At 45.5% G+C, this 23,746-nt stretch overlaps 1 protein-coding gene across 1 annotated transcript; it reads right to left on the minus strand.

Annotated features, from left to right (window-relative positions):
* Positions 1-739: 739 nt before the first annotated feature.
* On the minus strand, positions 740-20,220 carry LOC140703786 (uncharacterized). The gene is given in 5 exon segments (XM_078387725.1): positions 740-3,074; positions 3,076-4,775; positions 14,376-14,463; positions 17,717-17,804; positions 20,011-20,220. Coding segments are annotated over 2 exon segments (1,800 nt in total). The 5' UTR covers positions 4,773-4,775; positions 14,376-14,463; positions 17,717-17,804; positions 20,011-20,220; the 3' UTR covers positions 740-2,971.
* Between the last annotated feature and the right edge of the window lie 3,526 nt (positions 20,221-23,746).

Consider the following 23,746-nt stretch of genomic DNA (forward strand, 5'->3'; position numbering starts at 1 on the left):
GCTAGCATGCCTCTCTCCTCCATGATCTCTCTGCCTCACTCTCTCACCTCTTTCTCTCCCCAATTGGAGGGTTTCTCCGGTCTTACTTCTCTCCAACTCCTTTCTGCCTCTTCGTGATGTATCATCAAGTTCTCCCACTGTTTGGTCTAGGGATTTTCCATTCATATTCACTCCCAACCTTCTGGTAATATCCTCTCCTCCTTTTGCCCTTCTACCTCTCCCCCTTCTTGATTGTTCCCCCTAATATATTTCTCTACCCTCATCCTGTCTTATTCCTTTTTTTTTTCTCCTGCACCTCTGCTGCTCCTAATGTTCCTCATCTGGTGGATCCTTCCTTTCCTCTGATGGGCCTTCTGCTTCTCTCACTGGAAGGTACACCTTAGACACCCCTGGCTCTTTATTTCCAGACTCTCCAGTCTCTTCACTGGTCTCGACCTTTGATTCCTCAACCCGGAACTATCTCTACCCACCTTGTTTTCTCTGTGAACCTTCTCATCTTTCTATCTTCCCATTCTCCCCATGGAGGTTTCACTTCTCTGATGGGTCATATGTTCTGCCTCTGGCACTCCATGGGCTTCTCTCTCTTCTTTTCAGGAAAGGATGGCACTCCAGTCATCAGGGTGTGTACAGCCCGACGTTCTCCCTCACACAGAGAGCCAGTGACAAGGTGTTCTAAGCTCATCTGAGTATCCCATAGGAAGTCTTTTCATTGTTGCAATGATTCCAGGCAATTCCAATATTTCTTAATACTCTACAACTTTATTTATTTACATCATTTCTAGATTCCATACTTAAATATAGTAATTCCAGAAAATGAAAGGCAGTCTTACACATGAGAGGAAAAAACTGTAGTGACAGATCTTTAAATCCAAAAATCATACAATTACGCAAAAACTGCAGGCTAACTTAAAATGCATCCTTGTACCTTGTAAAAAGATGCAGGATTTTAAAATTAGGTTATAGTTAAAATTTAAGACATGTTTGAATTAAAAATAAAAACACATTAAAACACTGGAGTTCATAATCTAGAAAGACAAAAACTACATGTTCTGAATACTTCAACATTTCATAAAAAGCAAACACCCTTAAGTATTTTTGAAGGTTGTTGTGGGTTTTTTGGGCTCTTTGGCCATGTTCTGAAGGTTGTTCTTCCTAACATTTTGCCAATCTCTGTGGCCGGCATCTTCAGAGGAAAGCCTCTGCGAATACATACTCTTGAAGGCTTTCACAGCTGGGATCTGATGGTTGTTGTAGGTTTTTTGGGCTGTTTGACCGTGTTCTGAAAGTTTTTCTTCCTAACATTTTGCCAGTCTCTGTGGCTGGCATCTGAAGATAGGAGTTAGAACTGTGCCTGTGTTGTGGTGGATACCTGAGTATTTGTAGCTGTGGATCAGCTTTTTCTCCTTTTCAGGAGAATGAGTGATTATGGTGATCAAGGTCTTTTTAGTGGGAGTGTATTGTTGTGATAAGGGAGGAGATGATCTGTCACTGTGATTCATGGGTGTCATTAGCTAGTCTTTTGTATGCAGTGATCCTTGTGGTTGGGTAAACTGTTGATTTTTTGAAGGTTGTATTTTTCAGTTCTGGCAGCCACACTTGAGTTTTAGACTTTCTTCTTTTTTGTTGAAGCTCTGCTGGTGTTTGTGAATTTCAATGGCTTCCCTGTGCAGTCTTAATATAATGATTGCTGGCATTATCCAATACTTCTGTGGTTTGACTTCGTATTGGGACACAAGGTCTACAGAAAAACCCACCCACACAGACCAGTACTTATACAAAAATTCCAAACACCACCCACAACAAATAAACAGGCATCAAATCTCTGGTAGACAAATGAAGTATTTCTCCCATACAAATGAGTAATGGATGCAGGGGGAAACTTTTGAAAAAACACAAACCAAAAAAATCGGTAGTAGTTGAACATGCCGTAAAACAAGCTGGACATGAAATCCTGTTTCAAAACACAGAAGTACTTGACAACACCACCAATCATCATGTTAGACTACACAGGATCTAACTACACGGTTTGTGTGAGATCTCTACAATATTTATATCCTTTTGTTCTGCATCAGTCAGCAAAACCAAACCTTCCCAAGGCTTGGGTTTCCCAGCTTCTGAGAAGCACAGATGCTGAGGATCAAAGGATTTGGTCACCTCTGACCCAGTGCAGTCTAGGGCCCAAAGAGACCAGAGCTTCAAAATGTCTGAACAAAATTTCCACTCCTTTCAATCCCTGCCATTACAAAGCAATCTACTCTCAATACAGTAGCATAGAAATGCCTAGTTCATAATTAATACAGAATATATATTCATTGGTACCCTCTTCAGAACTCAGTTACTATCATTGTTTATGAGGGTAAAGACTTATAAAACAAATAAGAGCTTTTTTGTCTTCACTACTTGTTTTCCTTTTATCTGATAGCCTTAGAACATGCTTCGTTTACTCCTTTTACACTCATTTTGTAAACACTTCCATTGTACAATGTATTTTATACTCGTTTAACACAACGATCCATTCACTGATATATATATTTTAATTAACAGTAGAAGTAAAACACATCACAAGCGGCACTTCAAAATTCACTTGTTTTTCACTTCTGTCTCTGTTTAACATTACGTCAGCATTTTGTTGTCTATTCTTTCTAGTGGAAACCAGCGCAAAACTGAATCAGCTCCTTATGCCTTCTTATCAGTAGTTATTCTACAAAAACAAGGTGCTGTAATATAAACTATATCCCCAGCTGTAATTTTTCTAAAGCTTTCACTTTTAACAGACCTCTGATGAACCTCTGAAAAAGCAGTTTACAGTTTTAGGTCAACAAGTCTTCATCACAAAAAATAATTTTTTAAACAAATTTATACAATAGTATCTCCTCGACTGAAGCTTCGTCTACATTCTGTGTACATCTATGGTTTCTCCCCCATTTGAGTTCTTTGATGAGAACTCTACATATTTCTTTCAAAATTCCACTCATTTATGTGGTTGCTCCCCAGTGTGAATTTTTTGATGTAACCTACCTTTACTACTCTGACTGAAGCTTTTTCCACATTCCATACATTTATGTGGTTTCTCTCCAGTGAGTTCTTTGATGTAACCTGAGGCTACTACTATGACCAAAGCTTTTTCCACATTCCATGCATTTATGTGGCTTCTCTCCTGTGTGAGTTCTTTCATGTGACCTAAGCTCATCACGCCGAGTAAAGCTCTTTCCACATTCCATGCATTTATGTGGTTTCTCCCCAGTGTGAGTTCTTTGATGTAACCTAAGTTTACTACTCACACTGAAGCTGTTTCCACATTCCATGCATTTATATGGTTTCTCTCCTGTGTGAGTTCTCTGATGTAACCTAAGGTGACCATTCTGACTGAAGCTCTTTCCACATTCCACGCATTTATGTGGTTTCTCCCCAGTGTGAGTCCTCTGATGTAACCTAAGTTTACCGCTCTCACTGAAGCTTTTTCCACATTCTATGCACTTATGTGGTTTCTCCCCAGTGTGAGTCCTTTGATGTAACCTAAGACTGCCAATGTAACTAAAGCATTTTCCACATCCCATGCATATATGTGGTTTTTCCCCAGTGTGAGTTCTTTGATGTGACCTAAGCGCACCACTCTGACTGAAGCTCTTTCCACATTCCATGCATTTATATGGTTTCTCCCCTGTGTGAGTTCTTTGATGTAACCTAAGGGCACTACTCTCACTAAAGCTCTTTCCACATTCCATACATTTATGTGGTTTCTCCCCAGTGTGAGTTCTTTGATGTAACCTAAGTTTACTACTCTCACTGAAGCTTTTTCCACATTCCATGCATTTATGTGGTTTCTCTCCAGTGTGAGTCTTTTGATGTGTCCTAAGGTTGCAACTCTGACTAAAGCTCTTTCCACATTCCATGCATATATGTGGTTTCTCCCCAGTGTGAGTTCTTTGATGGGACTTAAGGACACTACTCTGACTGAACCTTTTCCCACATTCCATGCATTCATATGGTTTGTCTCCAGTGTGAATTCTTTGATGTAACCTAAGTTGACTAATTGAAATAAAGGTCTTTCCACATTCCATGCATTTGTATGATTTCTCCCCAGTGTGAGTTCTTTGATGTAACTTAAGGGCACCACTCCGACTAAAGGTCTTTCCACATTCCATGCATATATGTGGCTTCTTCCCAGTGTGAATTACTTGGTGTGACCTAAGGTTAGAACTCTGATTAAAGCTTTTCCCACATTTAATGCATATATATGGCTTCTCCCCAGTATGGGTTCTTTGATGTAATGAAAGCCCATCACTGCGACTAAAGCTCTTTCCACATTCCATGCATTTATATGGTTTCTTCCCAGTGTGAGTCCTTTGATGTGAACGAAGACCACCAACGTGACTAAAGCTCTTTCCACATTCCATGCATTTATGTGGTTTCGCCCCAGTGTGGGTCGTTTGATGTAACCTAAGGATATCACTGCGACTAAAGCTTTTTCCACACTCCATGCATTTATGTGGTTTCTCCCCAGGGTGGGATATTTGATGTGGCCGAAATTGACCACTGTGACCAAAGATTTTTCCACATTCCATGCGTTTATATGGTTTCTCCCCTGTATGAACTCTTTGACTTATACTGAAGTGACATGTTTTTACGTGGTTTCTCCCTTGCTTGAGTTCTTTAGTTTGACGTCCATTCGTACCAACTTGGATGTTCAATTCTCTGTTTTCTTGTTTCAATATGAGTTTCTGCCCAGGATGCCCCAGGTGTTGCTGGGAAATTCCTCTTCTCCTGGTCATCACCTGGTAGATTAGAAAAAGAAGTGAAGCAACCACATCAGAAATCTGCAGGGATAAGGAAAGACCCATTCCGTCTGAGCCTGAGTCACGGCAGTCAGACTTCTCATTGTGGTGAGAAAACATCAGTATATTTCCCCCACTCTGGCTGCCTTGCCTTGGCTGCCCGTTCGTTTCCATATTGATTTCAAAGTTTTAATGATGACATATAAAGCCCTAAATGGTTTAGGACCTTGATATCTAGTGGCATGCATGCTCCCACCTAGATTTACTCGAACCCCTTGTTCTAGCCAGGAAGAGCAGCTGAGGAGACAAATGCTGAGGGAGGCCCAGAGAGAATGAAGAAGAAACTGGGCCTTCTCAGCAGTAGCCCCTTGCCTCTGGAACAGTCTGGCCCCAGAGATCTGTCTGGCTCCCTTGCCGGGTGTTTTTAAGAGCAAACTTAAGAACTGGCTCTTTGGGTAGGATTTCCCTCCTGTTATCACGTGATTATTTTCCCCATTTTGAACTACATCATTACTTTTATTTTCTATTTTATTATTGTGAAGAAGTGAGAAAAGAGAGTACACCATCTCCACTAGAAGGAAATACAGTAATAGAAAAGTCAGAAGGAGGAATAGATGAGAGGGGAGAAGATGTGGATAGGAATAAAGAGATAAAGATGGAAATTTGTCTAGTGGAGGAAGGGAAATGAGAAAAGGGGGAGGGGATGAAATTTCCTATCGGGGAGGAGGAAATAAAAGAGATTAAAGAAGAGAGAGTTTTCAGTGTCCCAAGAAATACAACTGGAGAAATGAAGGATACGGAGCGAAAGGCACACAGTCTCATAGAAAATTTCCCAAATCTTAAAGTAGGACCACTATCACCTGACCCAATAGTGAAAAGAGATGAAGATCACAAAGACTACGGAATGGACGGTGGTGGTATTCCCGAGTGGCAACGGTCGCTTCAGGAAGGTAATTTGGCCAGATGCAACCTTCAACAAACCCCCACCTGAGGGAGACTGGGCACGCCTCCCATGCTGTGGCACCATCTGCACGGTGAGGAGTGCCCCTCTGAGGAAGCCAAATGACAAGGAGCACTTTGGTCCATCTCCTTTATAAAGACGGACAATAACTTTCAAAAAAATGACACTGGGACTTTATGATCAGTTACCAGATCCAAGTTGTTTTATTCCCACTAAGTTGTTTTATTCCCACTAAACCACTAGGTTTATTAACTTTAGCTTCACCTGAAGCTAAATTTAATAAACCTGTTACTGTTCAAAATGAGTCTCCATGGTACTTTCCCGTGCAAAAATTGGAGTTGCATTCACACAACACAGAACCCAATCACAATTATACTGTTTTTATCTTATTTATTTATTTATTTATTTATTTATTTGACTTATATACCGCCCCATAGCGCTACAAGCACTCTCCGGGCGGTTTACAATTTTTAATTATACAGGCTACACATTGCCCCCCCAGCAAGCTGGGTACTCATTTTACCGACCTCAGAAGGATGGAAGGCTGAGTCAACCTTGAGCCGGCTACCTGGGATTTGAACCCCAGGTCGTGAGCACAGTTTTAGCTGCAGTACAGCGTTTTAACCACTGAGCCACGAGGCTCTTCTTATATATTATGAAAATAATGAATGAATAAATATTTGATACAGATAGATTTGCAGACCTCCTTTAATCATTAGGGTAGAACTCTATTCTGAAAAGTCTTATTTTGATGTGATTTCATTCTCCCATTAAAAACAGTCTTCTACATGCTTCTTACAGAACAATCACCATTATCAGCAGTAATTATACTCAGTGTGGAAAGGACAAAATGAACCTGAGATGACCTTCTTTAATTAGAATAAGGAGGAAAAATAGTATTACTATATATAATAGAGTAAGAAAGAATAAATGTTAATAAAATAAAAAGATTATAAAAAGCAAAATTTTGAGTTGAAATTAGAAATTAAAAATAAATTAAATGATTATACAATCAGCTATCACACTTTGATAGAATTGTCTCATGTAAAATGAATGTACTGAAGATCAATTTTTTTATTTTTTTATCTTCATTCTTTTATTTCCCCCAATGATTGTACTTGTTTCCAGAAAAATTGAAAGGAATATATCAAAATTTGTTAAAGAGGAAACAAATATTTGAATTAAAGGATTGGTTAGCAAAAATGAATACTGGGGGAGGGGGGAAGGCCTGCGTTAGGTTAGGTTAGGCATCCTTCAGTCTCGAAAGACTATGGTAGCGTGCTCTGTGTGGAGGACTTGGAACAGCGTCTAGTGTGGCTGAGGAGGCCAATTCGAGAGTGACAATCCCTTCCACACTGAAGACAAATCCAATCTGTCCCCTGTCCAGCTCCCTGGTTTTGCTGCTTTTGTGATTTCCTCTTTGCCTCGGCCTGCTGGGCAAGGGTCGCTTCAAATTGGGAGAGGCCACGATGCAGTGCCTGCCTCCAGGCTGAACGCTCAGATGTCAGGGTTTCCCATCTGTTGAGGTCTATTCCTAAGGCCTTCAGATCTCGCTTGCAGACGTCCTTGTATCGCAGCTGTGGTCTCCCTCTGGGGCGATTTCCCTGCACTAATTCTCCATACAGGAGATCCTTTGGAATCCGACCATCAGCCATTCTCACGACGTGCCCAAGCCAACGTAGACGTCGCTGTTTCAGCAATGTATTCATGCTGAAAATTCCAGCTCGTTCTAGGACTACTCTGTTTGGGACTTTGTCCTGCCAGGTGATGCCAAAAATCCGTCGGAGGCAACGCATATGGAACGTGTTCAGCTTCCTCTCCTGCCGTGCACAAAGGGTCCAGGACTCGCTGCAGTACAGGAGTGTGCTTAGGACACAGGCTCTATAGACTTGGATCTTTGTATGTGTCGTCAGCTTCTCATTGAGCCATACTCTCTTTGTGAGTCTAGAGAACATGGTGGCTGCTTTGCCAATGCGTTTATCCAGCTCGACATCCAGAGAGAGGGTGTCAGAGATGGTTGAGCCAAGGTACACAAAGTCATGAACAACCTCCAATTCTTGTGTAGAGATGGTAATGGAAGGAGGTGAGTCCACGCCCTGGCCCATGACTTGCGTTTTCTTCAGGCTGATTGTTAGTCCAAAGTCTTGGCAGGCCGTGCTGAAACGATTCATGAGTTGTTGGAGGTCTTCAGCAGAGTGGGCAACGATGGCTGCATCATCTGCGAAGAGGAAGTCCCGCATGCATTTCAGTTGGACTTTGGTCTTCGCTCTCAATCTGGAGAGATTAAAGAGCTTTCCGTCTGATCTAGTCCGGAGATAGACACCCTCGGTTGCAGTTCCAAAGGCATGCTTCAGCATGACAGCAAAAAAGATCCCAAAAAGTGTTGGTGCGAGGACACAGCCCTGTTTCACTCCGCTTCGGATGTCAAAGGGGTCTGATGTTGAGCCGTCAAAAACTACAGTGCCTTTCATTCCCTCATGGAAAGATCTGATGATGTTAAGGAGACGAGGTGGACATCCAATCTTGGGAAGTATTTTAAAAAGGCCATCCCTGCTAACCAGATCAAATGCTTTTGTAAGGTCTATGAAGGCCACTAAGAGTGGCTGTTGTTGTTCCCTGCATTTCTCCTGCAGCTGTCGGAGGGAGAATACCATGTCAGTGGTGGATCTATTAGCTCGAAATCCGCACTGTGATTCTGGATAGACTCTGTCTGCAAGCACCTGGAGCCTCTTCAGAACAACACGGGCAAGCAGCTTCCCTACAACGCTAAGAAGAGAGATGCCACGGTAGTTATTGCAGTCACCCCTGTCTCCTTTGTTCTTGTACAATGTGACAATGTTTGCATCCTTCATGTCCTGTGGTACTCCACCTTCCCTCCAGCAGAGACAAAAGATTTCGTACAGTTCAGTGGTGATGATCTCCTTACAGCATTTCAGCACTTCAGCAGGGATGTTATCCTTTCCAGGTGCCTTGCCGGAGGCGAGGGAGTCCAAGGCCGCTTTTATTTCTGCTAGGGTTGGTTCGCTGTCCAGCTCTTCCAAGACAGGTAGGCACTCAATGTTATTTAATGCTTCTTCGGTTACTACATTCTCTCTGGAATATAGCTCAGAGTAGTGCTGTACCCAGCGTTCCATCTGCTGTGCTCGGTCCTGGATGAGCACACCTGTAGCAGACTTCAAGGGAGCAGATTTCTTCTGTATTGGACCTAAGGCCTGCTTGATACCGTCATACATTCCTTTGATGTTACCTGTGTCCGCTGCTAACTGTATATGAGAGCTGAGCTGGAGCCAATAGTCGTTGGAGCATCTCCTGGCAGCCTGTTGGACTTGGCTGCGAGCAGCTCGAAGAGCTTGCAAGTTGTACTCGCTAGGACAGGCTTTGTATGCTGCTAGTGCTCTTCTCTTAACCTCGATGGCTGGCATTAACTCCTCTGAATGGGCTTCGAACCAGTCAGCCACCTTTTGGGTCTTCTTGCCAAAGGTGGACAAGGCGGTGTTATAGACAGTGTTCTTGAAGTGTTCCCATCGTTCAGGTGCATTTGCAGTAGCTGGACCTGGAAGGGCTTCCTCAAGTGCTTGGGCAAATTCTTTCACTTTTCTTTGATCGCGAGTCTTTAGAAAGGAAAAGTAAAAGTGATGAATGTGATGCAGCAACTAAGTGCCGCATTGCACTTGGTTGCAATGTAAGGGGAAGAAGACACAGTGTGCTCATCAGTTCTAAATGCTTGAGGAAACCAATCTTGACAAGAGGACACCCTCAAGGAGATCCCTTCTTCAGTTAATGGACCTGTACACAGTCACATTGAGGATACTCCTCATGGGGAGGGAATTAGGGAGTTTCTAGTAGTAGGCAACTCGATCGTCAAGAAAAGAGAGTGTGGTGTTTCAGACGGTTGTGAGGAGCGCACAGTGACTTCCCTGCCTGGTGCAAAGGTTGCGGATGTTACGTCTCGTCTGGAGAGGCTGGGAAAGAGTGCTGGTGACAAGGTAGCACTGCTGGTGCATGTTGGCAACAAAGATGTGGGGAAATGTAGCCATGAGGTTGTGGAAGCCAAATTTTGGTTGTTAGGGAGGAAGCTCAAAGCCAGGACCTCAAAGGTAGCGTTCTCAGAAGTGCTACCTGTTCCACACACTGAGATGTAAAAAACAAATAATTGTAAGCAAAGTATGTAACACGATATTTGACAAGCACAAACCAATGTAGATTGATTGAAAAACTAATACAATGTTTTTAAAAAAGAAGTACTACCTGTTCCACACACTGGACCAAGTAGACAGGCGGAGCTAAGGGGTCTCAACCTGTGGATGAGATGGTGGTGTCAAGGGGAGAGGTTTAGATTCATTTGGCTCTGGGTGATGTTTAGGGACAAGCCAGGATTGTACAAGCGAGAAAGGCTTCACTTGAATGAACACGGAACTGGACTGCTGGCACGTAACATTAAAAGGGTGGCAGCTCAACTTTTAAACTGAAACCTGGAGTACAGCCGAAAAGAGCCGAGCGGCGTCCATTTTGGGACTCCTCATCTCTGTGGAATGAGGTTGGAGAGGGTAGAGAACGACAAAATGATGACAATGTAGGAATTCGCACTGGGAACGTGATGAGATGGAATTGTTGGTCCAGTGGAAGGAGAAGCAAACAAGCAGCCCTTCTTCGGGGACCCCATACACAAGTGCTTCTAGGCAAATGCCTGAAGCGTCTAAGTGAAGATGGGAGAGCTGGTGGGAAAGTGGTGGGATTCGGAGAACCAGTGGATGCCGCAATCCCAGACTATACACTCTATAGGAGGGATAGGGAAGGGCGTGTTGGAGGTGGGGAGGCCATCTAGGTCAAAGAAGGAGTAGAATCCAGCAGAATGGAGATGGACAGAGAGCCTTACTCCATCATAGAATCACTCTGGGTTAAACTGCCAGGCCCAAGGAGCAATGTGATAGTAGGGGGGGTGCTATCATCCTCCAGATCAAAAACTGGAGGGGGAATGCGGGGAAAATAATAATAATAATAATAATAATAATAATAATAATAATAATAATAATAATAATAATAATAATAATAATAATAATAATAATAATAATAATAATAATAATAATAATAATAATAATAATAATAATAATAATAATAATCCAGTTGACTTCCATCAGTCCATGGTAGGAAAAATAGTCCATAGTAAAGTTATAATCCATTATGGGAAAAAGCACGTGTCTGACCTTTCTCAGTCCAACTCCATCTTTTCCCAACTCCTTACCAATCTCCTTCTTCTTCCCAGAATTCTTCATAAGGAACACCCCCTCCTGGGTCTTGTTGTCCCGCCTAACTTTCTCATGGAGCTTCAGTTGTTATCATATTTTGTAGCAGGTTTATTTTGACTACGAAAGTCTCTGCTCTCTGCTCATCTTAGCAACGAGATAACCAGAGAGCGAAGCTTCTCTGAAACAGCATGAAAAACTTTCCTACTACAGAGCAGACTTTAAATCAAGATGGATGCTATTGGGACAATCTTAGGACTACATATCCCATTCTAATACACATAAAAACACAAATCATCACAACCATGAGGTCTTCTCCGGGGGCCTGGAAATGATCAACAGGGACTCAAATGTGAAGGAGCCTTTTTCCAGCAGTAGAGGCGGCAGAAAGCTATAGACACATTCACACCTTGGAAGAATTTGTATATAACATTTCAGGAGCCATAGATCTCTTAGAGAATGTCACAACTGAGATACAAGCAAAATTAAAGGCTGAAGTAGTATCCCTGAAGAATATGGTTTTGCAACAGAGGTTAGCCACTGATAGGGTTCTCCTTGCATCATGGCAGCCTGTGTGCGTATATAAATCAAAAACGTTGTATGTACCAGGATGCCTCAAAAGGACTGGTATGGGATCAGGATGTGTTGAACTCTCAAGCTATTTGTTGGATCATCTGTTAGGGGGAGGCATCAAGGTATGCTTAATAATGATGTTCATAGTCAATTCACTGAAAAGTGGAACCCTTTATTAAAATATGCCAATAAAATAAATCTCGAGATGTGGTTTGGAAAACAATTTGGAGCATTTAGATTGTTGGTCGATATTTCTTTAAGATGAGACAGGGTATGATGTAAATCTGATTTTTAGAAATGTGGGGAATATTTATTTATTTATTGTATTTATACCCCGCCTATCTAGTCATTTCGACCACTCTAGTCGGCTTACAACATACAGGATTACAAATTCAAGAAAAATTTATAATAATTAATTAATTAAATGATTCTGCAAGACGGGAAAAACACAAAATAAATCAAATAAAGAGAGAGAGAAAAAAAGGAAAGAGGACAGGAATTAACTGGAAGGGAAGGCCTGCCTATACATCCACGTTTTCAGTTGGTACTTAAAAGTACCCAGCGAGGGTGCAGCACAAATCTCCGGAGGTAGGTTATTCCAGAGGCGAGGAGCCACCGCCGAGAAGGCCCGGTTTCTACTTCTTTCCTTCTGGGTCTCCCTCGGTGTCAGGCTCCTCAGCCTCACCTCCTGGCTCGCGCGGGTGACACAGGTAGAACTAGTTGGGAGTAAGCGTTCCGCCAAGTATCGAGGTCCTAAACCGTTTAGGGCTTTATATGTAAGCATTAACACTTTGAAGTCAATTCGGAAACAGATGGGGAGCCAGTGCAGCATGGCCAGAGTAGGAGAGATATGTTGGTATTTTCTCACTCTAGTAAGGAGTCTGGCTGCTGCATTCTGCACCACTTGAAGTTTCTGCATCAGCTTCAAAGGAAGCCCCATGTAGAGCGCGTTACATTAGTCTAATCTAGAAATTACGAACGCATGTACTAAGGTAGTGAGCGCCCCTGTGTCTAGGTAAGTTTGCAGCCGGGCAATCCGCCAAAGGTGGAAAAAGGCAATGCGGACTACCGATGCCACCTGTGTTTCCATGGTGAGCATCGGGTCCAGGTGTACCCCCAGGCTGCGGACCCCACTCTTCGCCGCCAGGGCCACCCCCCCAAACATGAGGGAGTTTCCCAAGCCACCATGCACAGGGCCACCCACCCTCAGAACTTCCATCTTGAACGGGTTCAGCCTCAGCCCATTCTCCTGCATCCATTGCTGTACAGTCCCCAGGCAGCGCTGGAGGGACAGGACGGCATTATCTGCAGTTGGTGAAAAGGAAATATAGAGCTGGGTGTCATCAGCATATTGATGACACGATGCTCCACACCCCCTGATGACCCCACCCAGTGGTCTCATATAGATGTTAAACAGCATTGGGGAGATGATCGACACCTGTGGAACCCCACAATTGAGACTCCATGGGGCCGAAATACTCTCCCCAAGCTGCACTCTCTGGGGGCGGTCCTCCAAGAAGGAACGGAACCAGGCCAGAGCCAAGCCACCGATACCCAACTCAGAGAGCCTCCCCAGGAGCATACCGTGGTCAATGGTATCGAAGGCCGCTGAGATGTTGAGGAGGACCAACAAAGAAATTTTACTGCTGTTGACCTCCCTCAACAAGTCATCTCTGTACCGTGGCATGGCCTGAAGCCCGACTGAAAAGGATCCAGGGCATCTGTTTCATCCAGATGTGTCTGAATCTGGTCAGCCACCACCCTCTCGACCACTTTGCTCATGAAAGAAATATTGGCGATGGGCCTATAATTGCCAATTTCATCCGCCGCCAAATTAGGTTTCTTTCTTATGGGCCTAATGAGTGTCTCCTTGAGGGCAGAGGGAAACCTGCCCTCAAGGAAAGACCCATTTATTATTGCAGTGGCCCATTCTGTTGTAATCGGCCTGGCTGCTTTGATTAGCCAGGCCGGGCAAGGGTCCAAGGAGGAGCTGGTGGCTCGACAGCGGTCAAGCACTCGGGCGACAGAATCAGGCGTGACAGGCTGAAAGGAGTCGAAAATGACCGGGCAAGACGGAGCGCTGGACATCTCTGCTCGACTCACGTGTTCAAAAACTTTAGATTTTAAAAAGGCTGCAAAATGGTCAGGAGAAAAATTAGGGGGAGGCCTATCATCCAGACCAGTTCCGGATAGGTCGCGCACTATACGGAATAACTCCACCTGCTGGTTGGACGCTTCGCTTATCCGGTTAGCGAAGTAAGTTCGACAAGCAGCCTTTATCTTAGACAGGTAAAGGTTAGTTGCGACCCTGACAGCTATCCTATTATAATCTGTCAGGTTCTTCCTCCATCTACGCTCTAGCCTTCTCCTATGTCGCTTCAGGGCTCGAAGCTCCTGGTTAAACCAGGGCGCTGGACGAGCTCTACGAATAGCAATTGGTTAACAGTTAAATTATATAACAAGTAAGATGACAGTTTACTATGTTAAGCTTTGTATTTATTACTTGTAACAAGATGGATGGTCTTTTCCGTAGAAATTAAAAAGAAAAAAGAAAAAGAAAAAATGTAAGGATTAATACCTTGAAATCAATGCGGAAACAAATGGGTAACCAGCATAAGGCCACCAGAGTGAGGGAAATATGTAAAGAAAACTATACCCTCAAACAGCACAACTTTGCACATGTTCAAAGAAGTGTGGTGTCGTGGATGGAGTGCCAGACTGGAAACTAGGAGAGCTGGATTCAAATCCCTATTGGGCTGGGGAAACTGAGAGGACAGTGTGTGTGGCAAGGCTATTTAAGCCACCTCTTGAAATCTTGCTTACCTTGCAAATGGTGGAAGGACCTGGGATTTCGTTCTTCCTTTTCGGTCCCAAAAACAGCAAAGAGAAATCACCTCAGTCTCACCCCTTTCTAGGAGAAAAGAAAAATAGTAAAGATCAGCCTGGAGGCTTCATGGATAAAGCAAATAAAAAATGTTTCCTTGCGAAATGTGCCTTCATCATGTTTCTTTTGAACAGGGTCACATCCTCATCTCTCTCTGGTTTTCTGGCAGAAGAACAAGAACAGAAATGCAGCCAACAAAGAAACCACAGGAAGGGAGGGAGGAAGGAAGGAGCATCTATTGCTGGGCTCCGAGATCAAAGCGTCCCACGTCCCAGTGAGGAGGGGGCAACAGCAGGGAACCAGAGAGCAACAGGACCTGCTTCCCACTGACACCTGCGATGAAGGCAGCAGCATACATGATGGCATTTCTACCACTATTTATTTAAAATATTTTTACCCCGCCTTTCTCATTTAAAAGGGCTCAAGGCAGCTTAGTTTCATCCATCAAAAGGCAACATTAAAAAGTTAAAAACAGCAAGTCTATAAACCTTTAAAAAGTTTAGGGTTAACCAATGCTACACTAAAAATATTAAACAAAATCAATATCTCGAAAACACCAGAGAAAGTGTGATGTGGTGGATCAGGGGGTGGACCAGGCTATATGTTCTCACAGGAGCTTTTCTTATTTTTGTCACCTCAAGGATCCCAACACAGGGAGCATCTCCAAAGGCACCCCCAACCTTCGTTCCCTCCCTACCAAGGGCCCTGTGTCGTGGGGTTGCCAAACCATGGTGGGCAGAGTTCAGGCCTCAGGACTTTTCTTGCCTGCTGTCTTCCAACCCCCAACCCTCTCACTCCAAACTTCCCAGGAGCTTGGAAAAGCAGCAACCGAGAGAGGGGGTCTTGGTGTTGCCTGGCCCTGCTGTAAAGGAAAGCATTTAACAATCACTTAGTCTGGAAGCAGGAATGGGAGTATTCCCTCTCACAAAGCTAAATAAACGGAACTATCTGACTTGGTCAGTTAAAGCTGAAATGCTGCTGAGAAGGGAGGATTTGGCGAAGATTGTTTCCAATCCCCCCCCCCCGCTGTCCTGAATGAAGAACAGATAAAACAAAATGAGAAGGCTTTAACAACAATACAGTGGTGCCCCGCATAGCGATGATAATCCGTTCCGGATAAATCGTCGCTATTCGGATTCGTCGCTATCCGGGGCAAAAAACCCCATAGGAAGGCATTAAACTCTGGAGTATTACGTACAATTCTGGTCGCCAAACCTCAGAAAAGACATTGTGGAACTGGAAAAGGTGCAGAAGAGAGTGACTTAAAAGATGACGGGTCTAGGGCACCTCCCCGGTGAGGAAAGACAACAGCGTTTGGGGCTCTTTAGTCTAGAGAAAAGTTGTCTTGAGACGTATAAAATTCTGAAGGGGAAGGATAGAGAGAAGCTCTTTTCCCTCTGACAAAATACCAGAACCAGGGGACATCTACTCCAATGGAGTGTTCGAAGAGTGAGAAGAGAAGAAAGAAAATATTTCCTTATCAAGTGTGTTGTTAAGTCCTTGCCACAGGATGCGGTGGTGGCATCTAGCCTAGATGCCTTCAAAAGAAGATGGGATAGATTTTTGGAGGAAAAGTCCAACACAGGTTAGAAGCCATGAAGGGAATATACAATCTCAAGGTTTAAAAGGTACAGACTTCAAAAGGCCAGATGCAGGGAAGGTGTATTGGGAGACAGGTCTCTCGTCATCTCGTGTGGTCTCAAAGGCATCAGGTAGAGCCAATGTGTGATATAGGAAGTTGGATCAGATGGGTCCTTGGCCTGATCCAGCAGGGCTCTTCTGTTAATTATGTTATATTTCCAGAGCCAACAGCCTCTCAACAGGAAAAGCTGCATCCTTCCACTCCACCCCAAAGAAGAGATGACATGGGTAAGGGCTCTGATGCCACCACAATGCCGATGGAGACAGCACAGGGCTGAAAGATGGTGTTTCTCAGGCTTTGACCGATCGCTTTGCGATGGCCCCTATGGGGAAAATTCGCTTTGCGATGATCACAGGGAAGCGATGATCCCAAAGCCCCACCAATCACCTCAGTCTCATCCCTTCCTAGGAGAAAAGAAAAATAGAAAAGATCAGCCTGGAGGCTTCATGGATAAAGCAAATCCAAAATGTTTCCTTGCAGAATGTGCGTTCGCCGTGTTTCTGTTGAACGGGGTCACATCCTCATCTCTCTCTGGTCTTCTGGCAGAAGAACAAGAAGAACAGAAAGGCAGCCGACAAAGAAACCACAGGAAGGGAGGGAGGGAAGGAAGGAGCATCTCATGCTGGGATCCAAGAGAAAAGCTCCCACCGTCCCAGTGAGGTGGGGGCAACAGCAGGGAACCAGCAACAGGACCTGCTTCTCGTTGACACCGGCAATGAAGGCAGCAGCATACAAGATGGTATTTCTACCACTATTTATTTAAAATATTGTTACCCTGCCTTTCACCTTTAAAAGGACTCAAGGCAGCTTGCTTTCTTCACCAAAAGGCAACATTTAAAAGTTTGAAGCAGCAAGCCTATAAACCTTAAAAATGCTTAGGGATAACCAATGCTACACTAAAATTAGTAAACAAAATCATCCTCTAGAACAGGGGTGTCCAACCTTTCACCTTCCCTAGGCCACATTAGATGATGAAAATTTGGTTTGGGCCGCATGGGGGCAGCCCTAGCCGTCCTCTGCAGCCCCGCTCCAAGCACACTTACCAGCAGCTGCGATCCCAGACAGCAGAGGCTGCCAGCTTCAACTCCGGTGGCTTTATGGGGCCGGGAGGGGGTCCAGCTATTGACGGGGATGGCGGAATGAAGTCACACAGCCCCCCCTCCCCTTCCCTCCTGCTCCTTCCTTCCTTCCCTCTCTCCCCCTCTATTGTTGTGACATGTCCCGGCCACATTCCGGCGCAAGCGCCGGCAGTGTAACTTGAAACTTTGGAATTTCTTTAAAAATAAAAAATTGCACTGGGCCACATTACGAGCTGACCTGGGCGGCATGTGGCCCTTGGGCCGCAGGTTGGTCAAACCTGCTCTAGATTAACACCACAGCCCGTGTGATGTAGCATGGGGTTGAGGTCAGCAGGATTGAAATCTTATTTAAAAAACAACACTTAAATAAAATGCAATGAAAACAATACCGTCAAACAGGAACACTTTGCACATGTTCAAACAAGAAGTGTGGTGCTGTGGGTGGAGCACCAGACTGGAAACCAGGAGATCTGGATTCAAGTCCCTGCTGGGCCGGGGAAACTGAGAGAAGAGAGTGTGTGGCAAGGCTACTTAAGCCACCTCTTGAAATCCCACTTACCTTGCAAATGTTGGAGGGTTGTGGGATTTGGCTTTTTGTTTTAGGTCCCAAAAACAGCAAAGACAACTCAGCTCATTCTCACCCCTTCCTAGGAGAAAAGCAAAAGAAAAACATCAGCCTGGAGGCTTCATGGATAAAGCAAATCAAAAATGTTTCCTTTCAGGATGTGCCTTCGTCATGTTGCTGTTGACCAGGGTCACATTCCCATCTCTCTCTCTTCTTCGGGCAGCAGAACAAGAGGAACAGAAAGGCAGCCAACAAAGAAACCACAGGAAGGAAGGAAGGAAGGAAGGAAGGAAGGAAGGAAGGAAGGAAGGAAGGAAGGAAGGAAGGAAGGAAGGAAGGAAGGAAGGAAGGAAGGAAGGAAGGAGCGAGCATCTATTGCTGGGCTCTGAGATAGAAGCTCCCTCCCGTCCCAGTGAGGTGGGGGCAACAGCAGGGAACCAGAGAGCAACACGACCTGCGATGAAAGCACCAGCAAACAACAGTGTATTTTTCCCACTATTCATTTAAAATATTTTTACCCCACCTTTCTCCTTTAAAAGGGCTCAAGTCAGCTGATGTAAATTTTTAAAACACAAAATCAACATCTAGAAAACACCACAGCCTGCATGATGTAGTGGACGGACAGTTGAACCAGGCGCCCTGTTCTCACAGGACCATTTTTTATTTTTTGTCACTTCAAGGATCCTAACACAGGCAGCGTCTCCAGAGGCACTCCTCAGCCTCCGTGCCAAGTGCCCTGTGTCATAGGGTTGCCAACCCAAGGTGGGCCGAGTTCAGGTCTCAGGAATTTTCTCACCTGCTGTTTTCCAATCCCCAACCTTGCTTCGGCTTTGCTCTTCCCTCTGACCTCACTCTAAACCTCGTAGGGGTGGGAAAGGCGGCAACCGTGGGTGGGAGTCTTGTTGCCAGCTGTCCCTGCTGTAAAAGAAAGCATTTTGCGACCACTTTCTCTGGAACAGACCCTACAGAGCCATTCACTCCGCAAAAGACCTGCCAGGAGAGGGAACGCAATAGAAGGAGAGGCCGGGTTTCCTTCTGGTCCTTCTTCCCTCCTGCCCTCCATGTGGAAATGACCGGAGCTCCTTCGGCCTCTTTCCAAAGCCCCCTTCGCTCCACCCCATGTACAGCCATAAATTGGAGGCACGAGGGAGAATCCCTAGGAAGCAGGAGCGAGGGGCAGGTCTTTTGCACAGCCGATGGCCCTGAATTGTGCCTTCAGGACCCAAAGACCAGAACAGTTTTGGCCCTACAGGATGAAGAACAACGTCCTCCAGGAGACCCTTCCTGGGGAGATCTCCCTTTCAGCCTCTGCTAGGAAACATCCCTGGGAGGAAAGTTCACCACCTTCTCTCTCCTGCTTTCTCTCCTGCCTGCCTTTCGGAAAAAGACGGTCTGTGTTCACAAGCAACAACACAACAAGGAAGCCTCCAAGTGGAAGGAGAGGCAGCCCCTCCTCCTGCCTCCAATTTGAGGCAGATCCGGTTAGCCCTCCTCTCTGCCAGTTAATACAGGAAAACACAAAAACAGACACACAGTGTGTGTAAAAGAGCAAGCAGTCCGGCAGACATTCCCCCTCAGAAGGAAGGTGCAGGGCGGACCCCCCTCCCTCGCAAACCCCATTTCTTCTGATTGCCCCCCCCAAATCCCTGGGGCGCCTTTTCCACCTCCCGCCTTGCCCCCCCCCAGCGCCGCCCCCTTTGCCTCTCCAGCCCCACCTGGGACTTTGACCCTTTAAAATAGGGAGGGGATGTCATTAGAGGGAGGAGGGGGGGGAGATGGGAGGCAAGTTACTTTCTCTCCCGTTCCTTTGTTTCCATCCACCGGATGATCGCAGGATTCAAGGGAAAGGGTCTCCTTATCCCCCCCTCCCGACACTCTCTCTCTCTCTCTCTCTCTCTCTCACACACACACACACACACACACACACACACACACACACACACACACACACACACACACACACACACACACACACACACACACACACACACACACACACACACACACACACACACACACACACACACACACACACACACACACAAAGCCCTAGGGCCTTGCAGGGGCGTCGGTCTCCGTGTCTCGGGGGGGGGGATCTGGACCCCAGAAATCCCCTTTCCCCTCCCTTAGACGAAGGTTGAGCGCGACAAAACACAACCGGGCACCATCGGCAATGCCCGGAGAGGCAGCTCCCCCTCCTCCCAGGACATGGGCAGGGAGCTGGCTCTCTCCCCACCCTGCAAATCTCACCCCACCTCCCGCGATCTGCCCCCCTCTCCAGCGCCCACCTCCGTCCAGGTCCCGATCCGGGAGGCGCCCCAAAAGCCCCGCGTCTCTCCTCCAGGCGCCTTTCTTGGGCCGAAGGGGAAGAGGCAGGCGCAGCGATCCCCGCTTCTTCCGGCTCCCGTTCAAAGGGCGTCCAGGGGAGGGGCTCTTCCTTCGCCTTCGTAGCTCTATGTTCCTCCTCTTCCCCCTCCTGCACCAAAAGGTAGGGTGTGTGTGTGTGTGTGTGTGTGTGTGAGAGAGAGAGAGAGAGAGAGAGGGAGGGAGGGACGGAGGGAAGGAGGGGTAGGAAGGCTCGAAAATAAAATGGCGGGAGTGAGGAGCTTCCTCCGGGCGGCCCAAGTTCTTTCACTTCTGGTGGAAGGAAAGACGCAGACGAGACACAGGAGTTCCCGTCACCAGAGTCTGTTCACAAATATTTGAAGAGAGAAAAGGAGACAAACGAGCAGGGAGTTCAGGCTCTCAGACCCACCCGGATTGTCCATCTCTCCTTCCAAAGGGAGACTCACAACAGCTGTGACGTCCTCCTTTCACGTCACAATGGTCACGTCACTCTCATTCACACTTTACACACTGCCACCAACCACACTTATTGATCTGACTCATCAGACAATGGTATGGATTTCAAAATAAAAAGGATTGTTTATTGAGAAAACATAAATAATAGTAAATCACTGTGGAAACTAAATAAGGCAATCAATGTGATAAAGTATCCCCCTCAATCACTCTCTCATTCAGACCTACACTAGCACAGTACCTCATAACATGAATAAACAGGCCCTAACACACTAACCAAGTTCCTAACCGAACCCTATCTCATCCCAATCTTCCCATCTCCCAATTCTCCCAATTTTCCGCTCACCACATTCACTCCCCCCTTATATACATTAACTCCACCCACTGAAGTCCCACCTCCTGTCCTGCCATAGGTAGATAAACTCCAGCCATAGCAGTGACAGGCAGGTGACATCATCACAGCCGTTACATACCTCCCCCCCTTATAAAGTTGTTTTGCGATGAAAAGCTAAAGTGCTTTTCATTCCAAAACAACTGCACATGAAATATACGAATACATACCCCCATATAACCATAATATAACCACGTAACATTTTTAAGCATGAACATATCTTCTTAAATATTAGTTAGGCATCCTTCAGTCTCGAAAGACTATGGTACCGTGCTCTGTATGGAGGACTTTGAGAAGCATCTAGTGTGGCTGAGGAGGCCGATTCGAGAGTGACAGTCTCTTCCACACTGAAGACAAATCCAATCGGTCCCCTGTCCAGCTCCCTGGTTTTGCTGCTTTTGTGACTTCCTCTTTGCCTCAGCCTGCTGGGCAAGGGTCGCTTCAAATTGGGAGAGGCCGTGATGCAATGCCTGCCTCCAGGCTGAACACTCAGATGTCAGGGTTTCCCAACTGTTGAGGTCCATTCCTAAGGCCTTCAGATCTCGCTTGCAGATATCCTTGTATCGCAGCTGTGGTCTCCCTCTGGGGCGGTTTCTCTGCACTAATTCTCCATACAGGAGATCCTTTGGAATCCGACCATCAGCCATTCTCACGACGTGCCCAAGCCAACGTAGACGTCGCTGTTTCAGTAATGTGTTCATGCTGAAAATTCCAGCTCGTTCTAGGACTACTCTGTTTGGAACTTTGTCCTGCCAGGTGATACCAAAAATCCGTCGGAGGCAACGCATATGGAAGGTGTTCAGCTTCCTCTCCTGCCGTGCACAAATGGTCCAGGACTCACTACAGTACAGGAGTGTGCTTAGGACACAGGCTCTATAGACCTGGATCTTCGTATGTGTCGTCAGCTTCTTATTGAGCCATACTCTCTTTGTGAGTCTAGAGAACATGGTAGCTGCTTTGCCAATGTGTTTATCCAGCTCGACATCCAGAGACAGGGTGTCAGAGATGGTTGAGCCCAGGTACACAAAGTCATGAACAACCTCCAGTTCTTGTGTGGAGATGGTAATAGAAGGAGGTGAGTCCACGCCCTAGCCCATGACTTGTGTTTTCTTCAGGCTGATTGTTAGTCCAAAGTCTTGGCAGGCCTTGCTGAATCGATTTATGAGTTGTTGGAGGTCTTCAGCAGAGTGGGCAACAACAGCTGCATCATCTGCGAAGAGGAAGTCCCGCATACATTTCAGTTGGACTTTGGTCTTCGCTCTCAATCTAGAGAGATTAAAGAGCTTTCCGTCTGATCTAGTCCGGAGATAGACACCCTCGGTTGCAGTTCCAAAGGCATGCTTCAGCATGACAGCAAAAAAGATCCCAAAAAGTGTTGGTGCGAGAACACAGCCCTGTTTCACTCCGCTTCGGATGTCAAAGGGGTCTGATGTTGAGCCGTCAAAAACTACAGTGCCTTTCATTCCCTCATGGAAGGACCTGATGATGTTGAGGAGACGGGGTGGACATCCAATCTTGGGAAGTATTTTAAAAAGGCCATCCCTGCTAACCAGATCAAATGCTTTTGTAAGGTCTATGAAGGCCACTAAGAGTGGCTGTTGTTGTTCCCTGCATTTCTCCTGCAGCTGTCGGAGGGAGAATACCATGTCAGTGGTGCATCTATTAGCTCAGAATCCACACTGTTATTCTGGATAGACTCTGTCTGCAAGAACCTGGAGCCTCTTCAGCACAACACGGGCAAGCAGCTTCCCTACAACGCTAAGAAGAGAGATGCCACGGTAGTTATTGCAGTCACCCCTGTCGCCTTTGTTCTTGTACAATGTGACAATGTTTGCGTCCTTCATGTCATGTGGTACTCCACCTTCCCTCCAACAGAGACAAAAGACTTCATACAGTTCAGTGGTGATGATCTCCTTACAGCACTTCAGCACTTCAGCAGGGATGTTATCCTTCCCAGGTTACTTTCCAAATACCCATCTGCAAAAATATACACATAAGTAATAATACAGTCACAGTATCAATTTGCAACTTTTTACACTTAATTTTTTTTAAAGAGTCCATATTTACTCATCTGGCGTCTTCAGGTCTTCAGGATAAGGTGTCAGTAACAAAGTTCATTGTCCATTTGACAACCTTACCCTCTAAGTCATAGTCCTGCAAAATGCGAGCCCACCTCATTAGTTCACAGTTCTGGGCTTTCATAGTCTTTAGCCATATAAAAGGTGAGTAGTCCATGCACCAAATGAAATGTCTCTTCCAGATGTAGGCCTTCACTTTCTGGATCGCGTAAACGATGGCCCAACACTCTTTTCCGATGGTCGACACATGCTTTTCTTCCTTTCGAAGTTTCTGGATCAGGTAGGACACAGGATGCTGGTCTCCGTAGTCATCACATTGGTACAGCACGGCTCCTACCCCGGCCTTCAAAGTATTGATGTGGACGATGAATTCTTTATTTAAGTCTGGAGCATGCAACACAGGGCGGTTGGTTGATGTTTCTTTTAGCTTTCCAAAAGCCACCTTGCAGTCATAGGACCATGGAACAAGGTTACTGGTCCTTTTTTTCATCAGCTCTGGATCATTTCGTTGTAACACTCCTTTGGCTACATCAGGTTTGCTGGAGAAAACCGGCTGATACTTATTAACCAATGTTTTATTTATTTTATTTATTTATTTAATTAATTTATATGCCGCCCACTCTACCCAAAGGTCTCTGGGCGGCTTAGATCACTCTGCTGTTCTATGAATAGAGCAGGGCTGATCTGCACCTCCTCTGAAATGAACTTTTGCTGACCCCTCCCTTTCCAGAAAGGTAACTCATGTTCTCTTTTATC

Source organism: Pogona vitticeps, chromosome 2, assembly GCF_051106095.1.
Source record: "Pogona vitticeps strain Pit_001003342236 chromosome 2, PviZW2.1, whole genome shotgun sequence".
NCBI classification, from domain to species: Eukaryota; Metazoa; Chordata; class Lepidosauria; order Squamata; family Agamidae; genus Pogona; species Pogona vitticeps.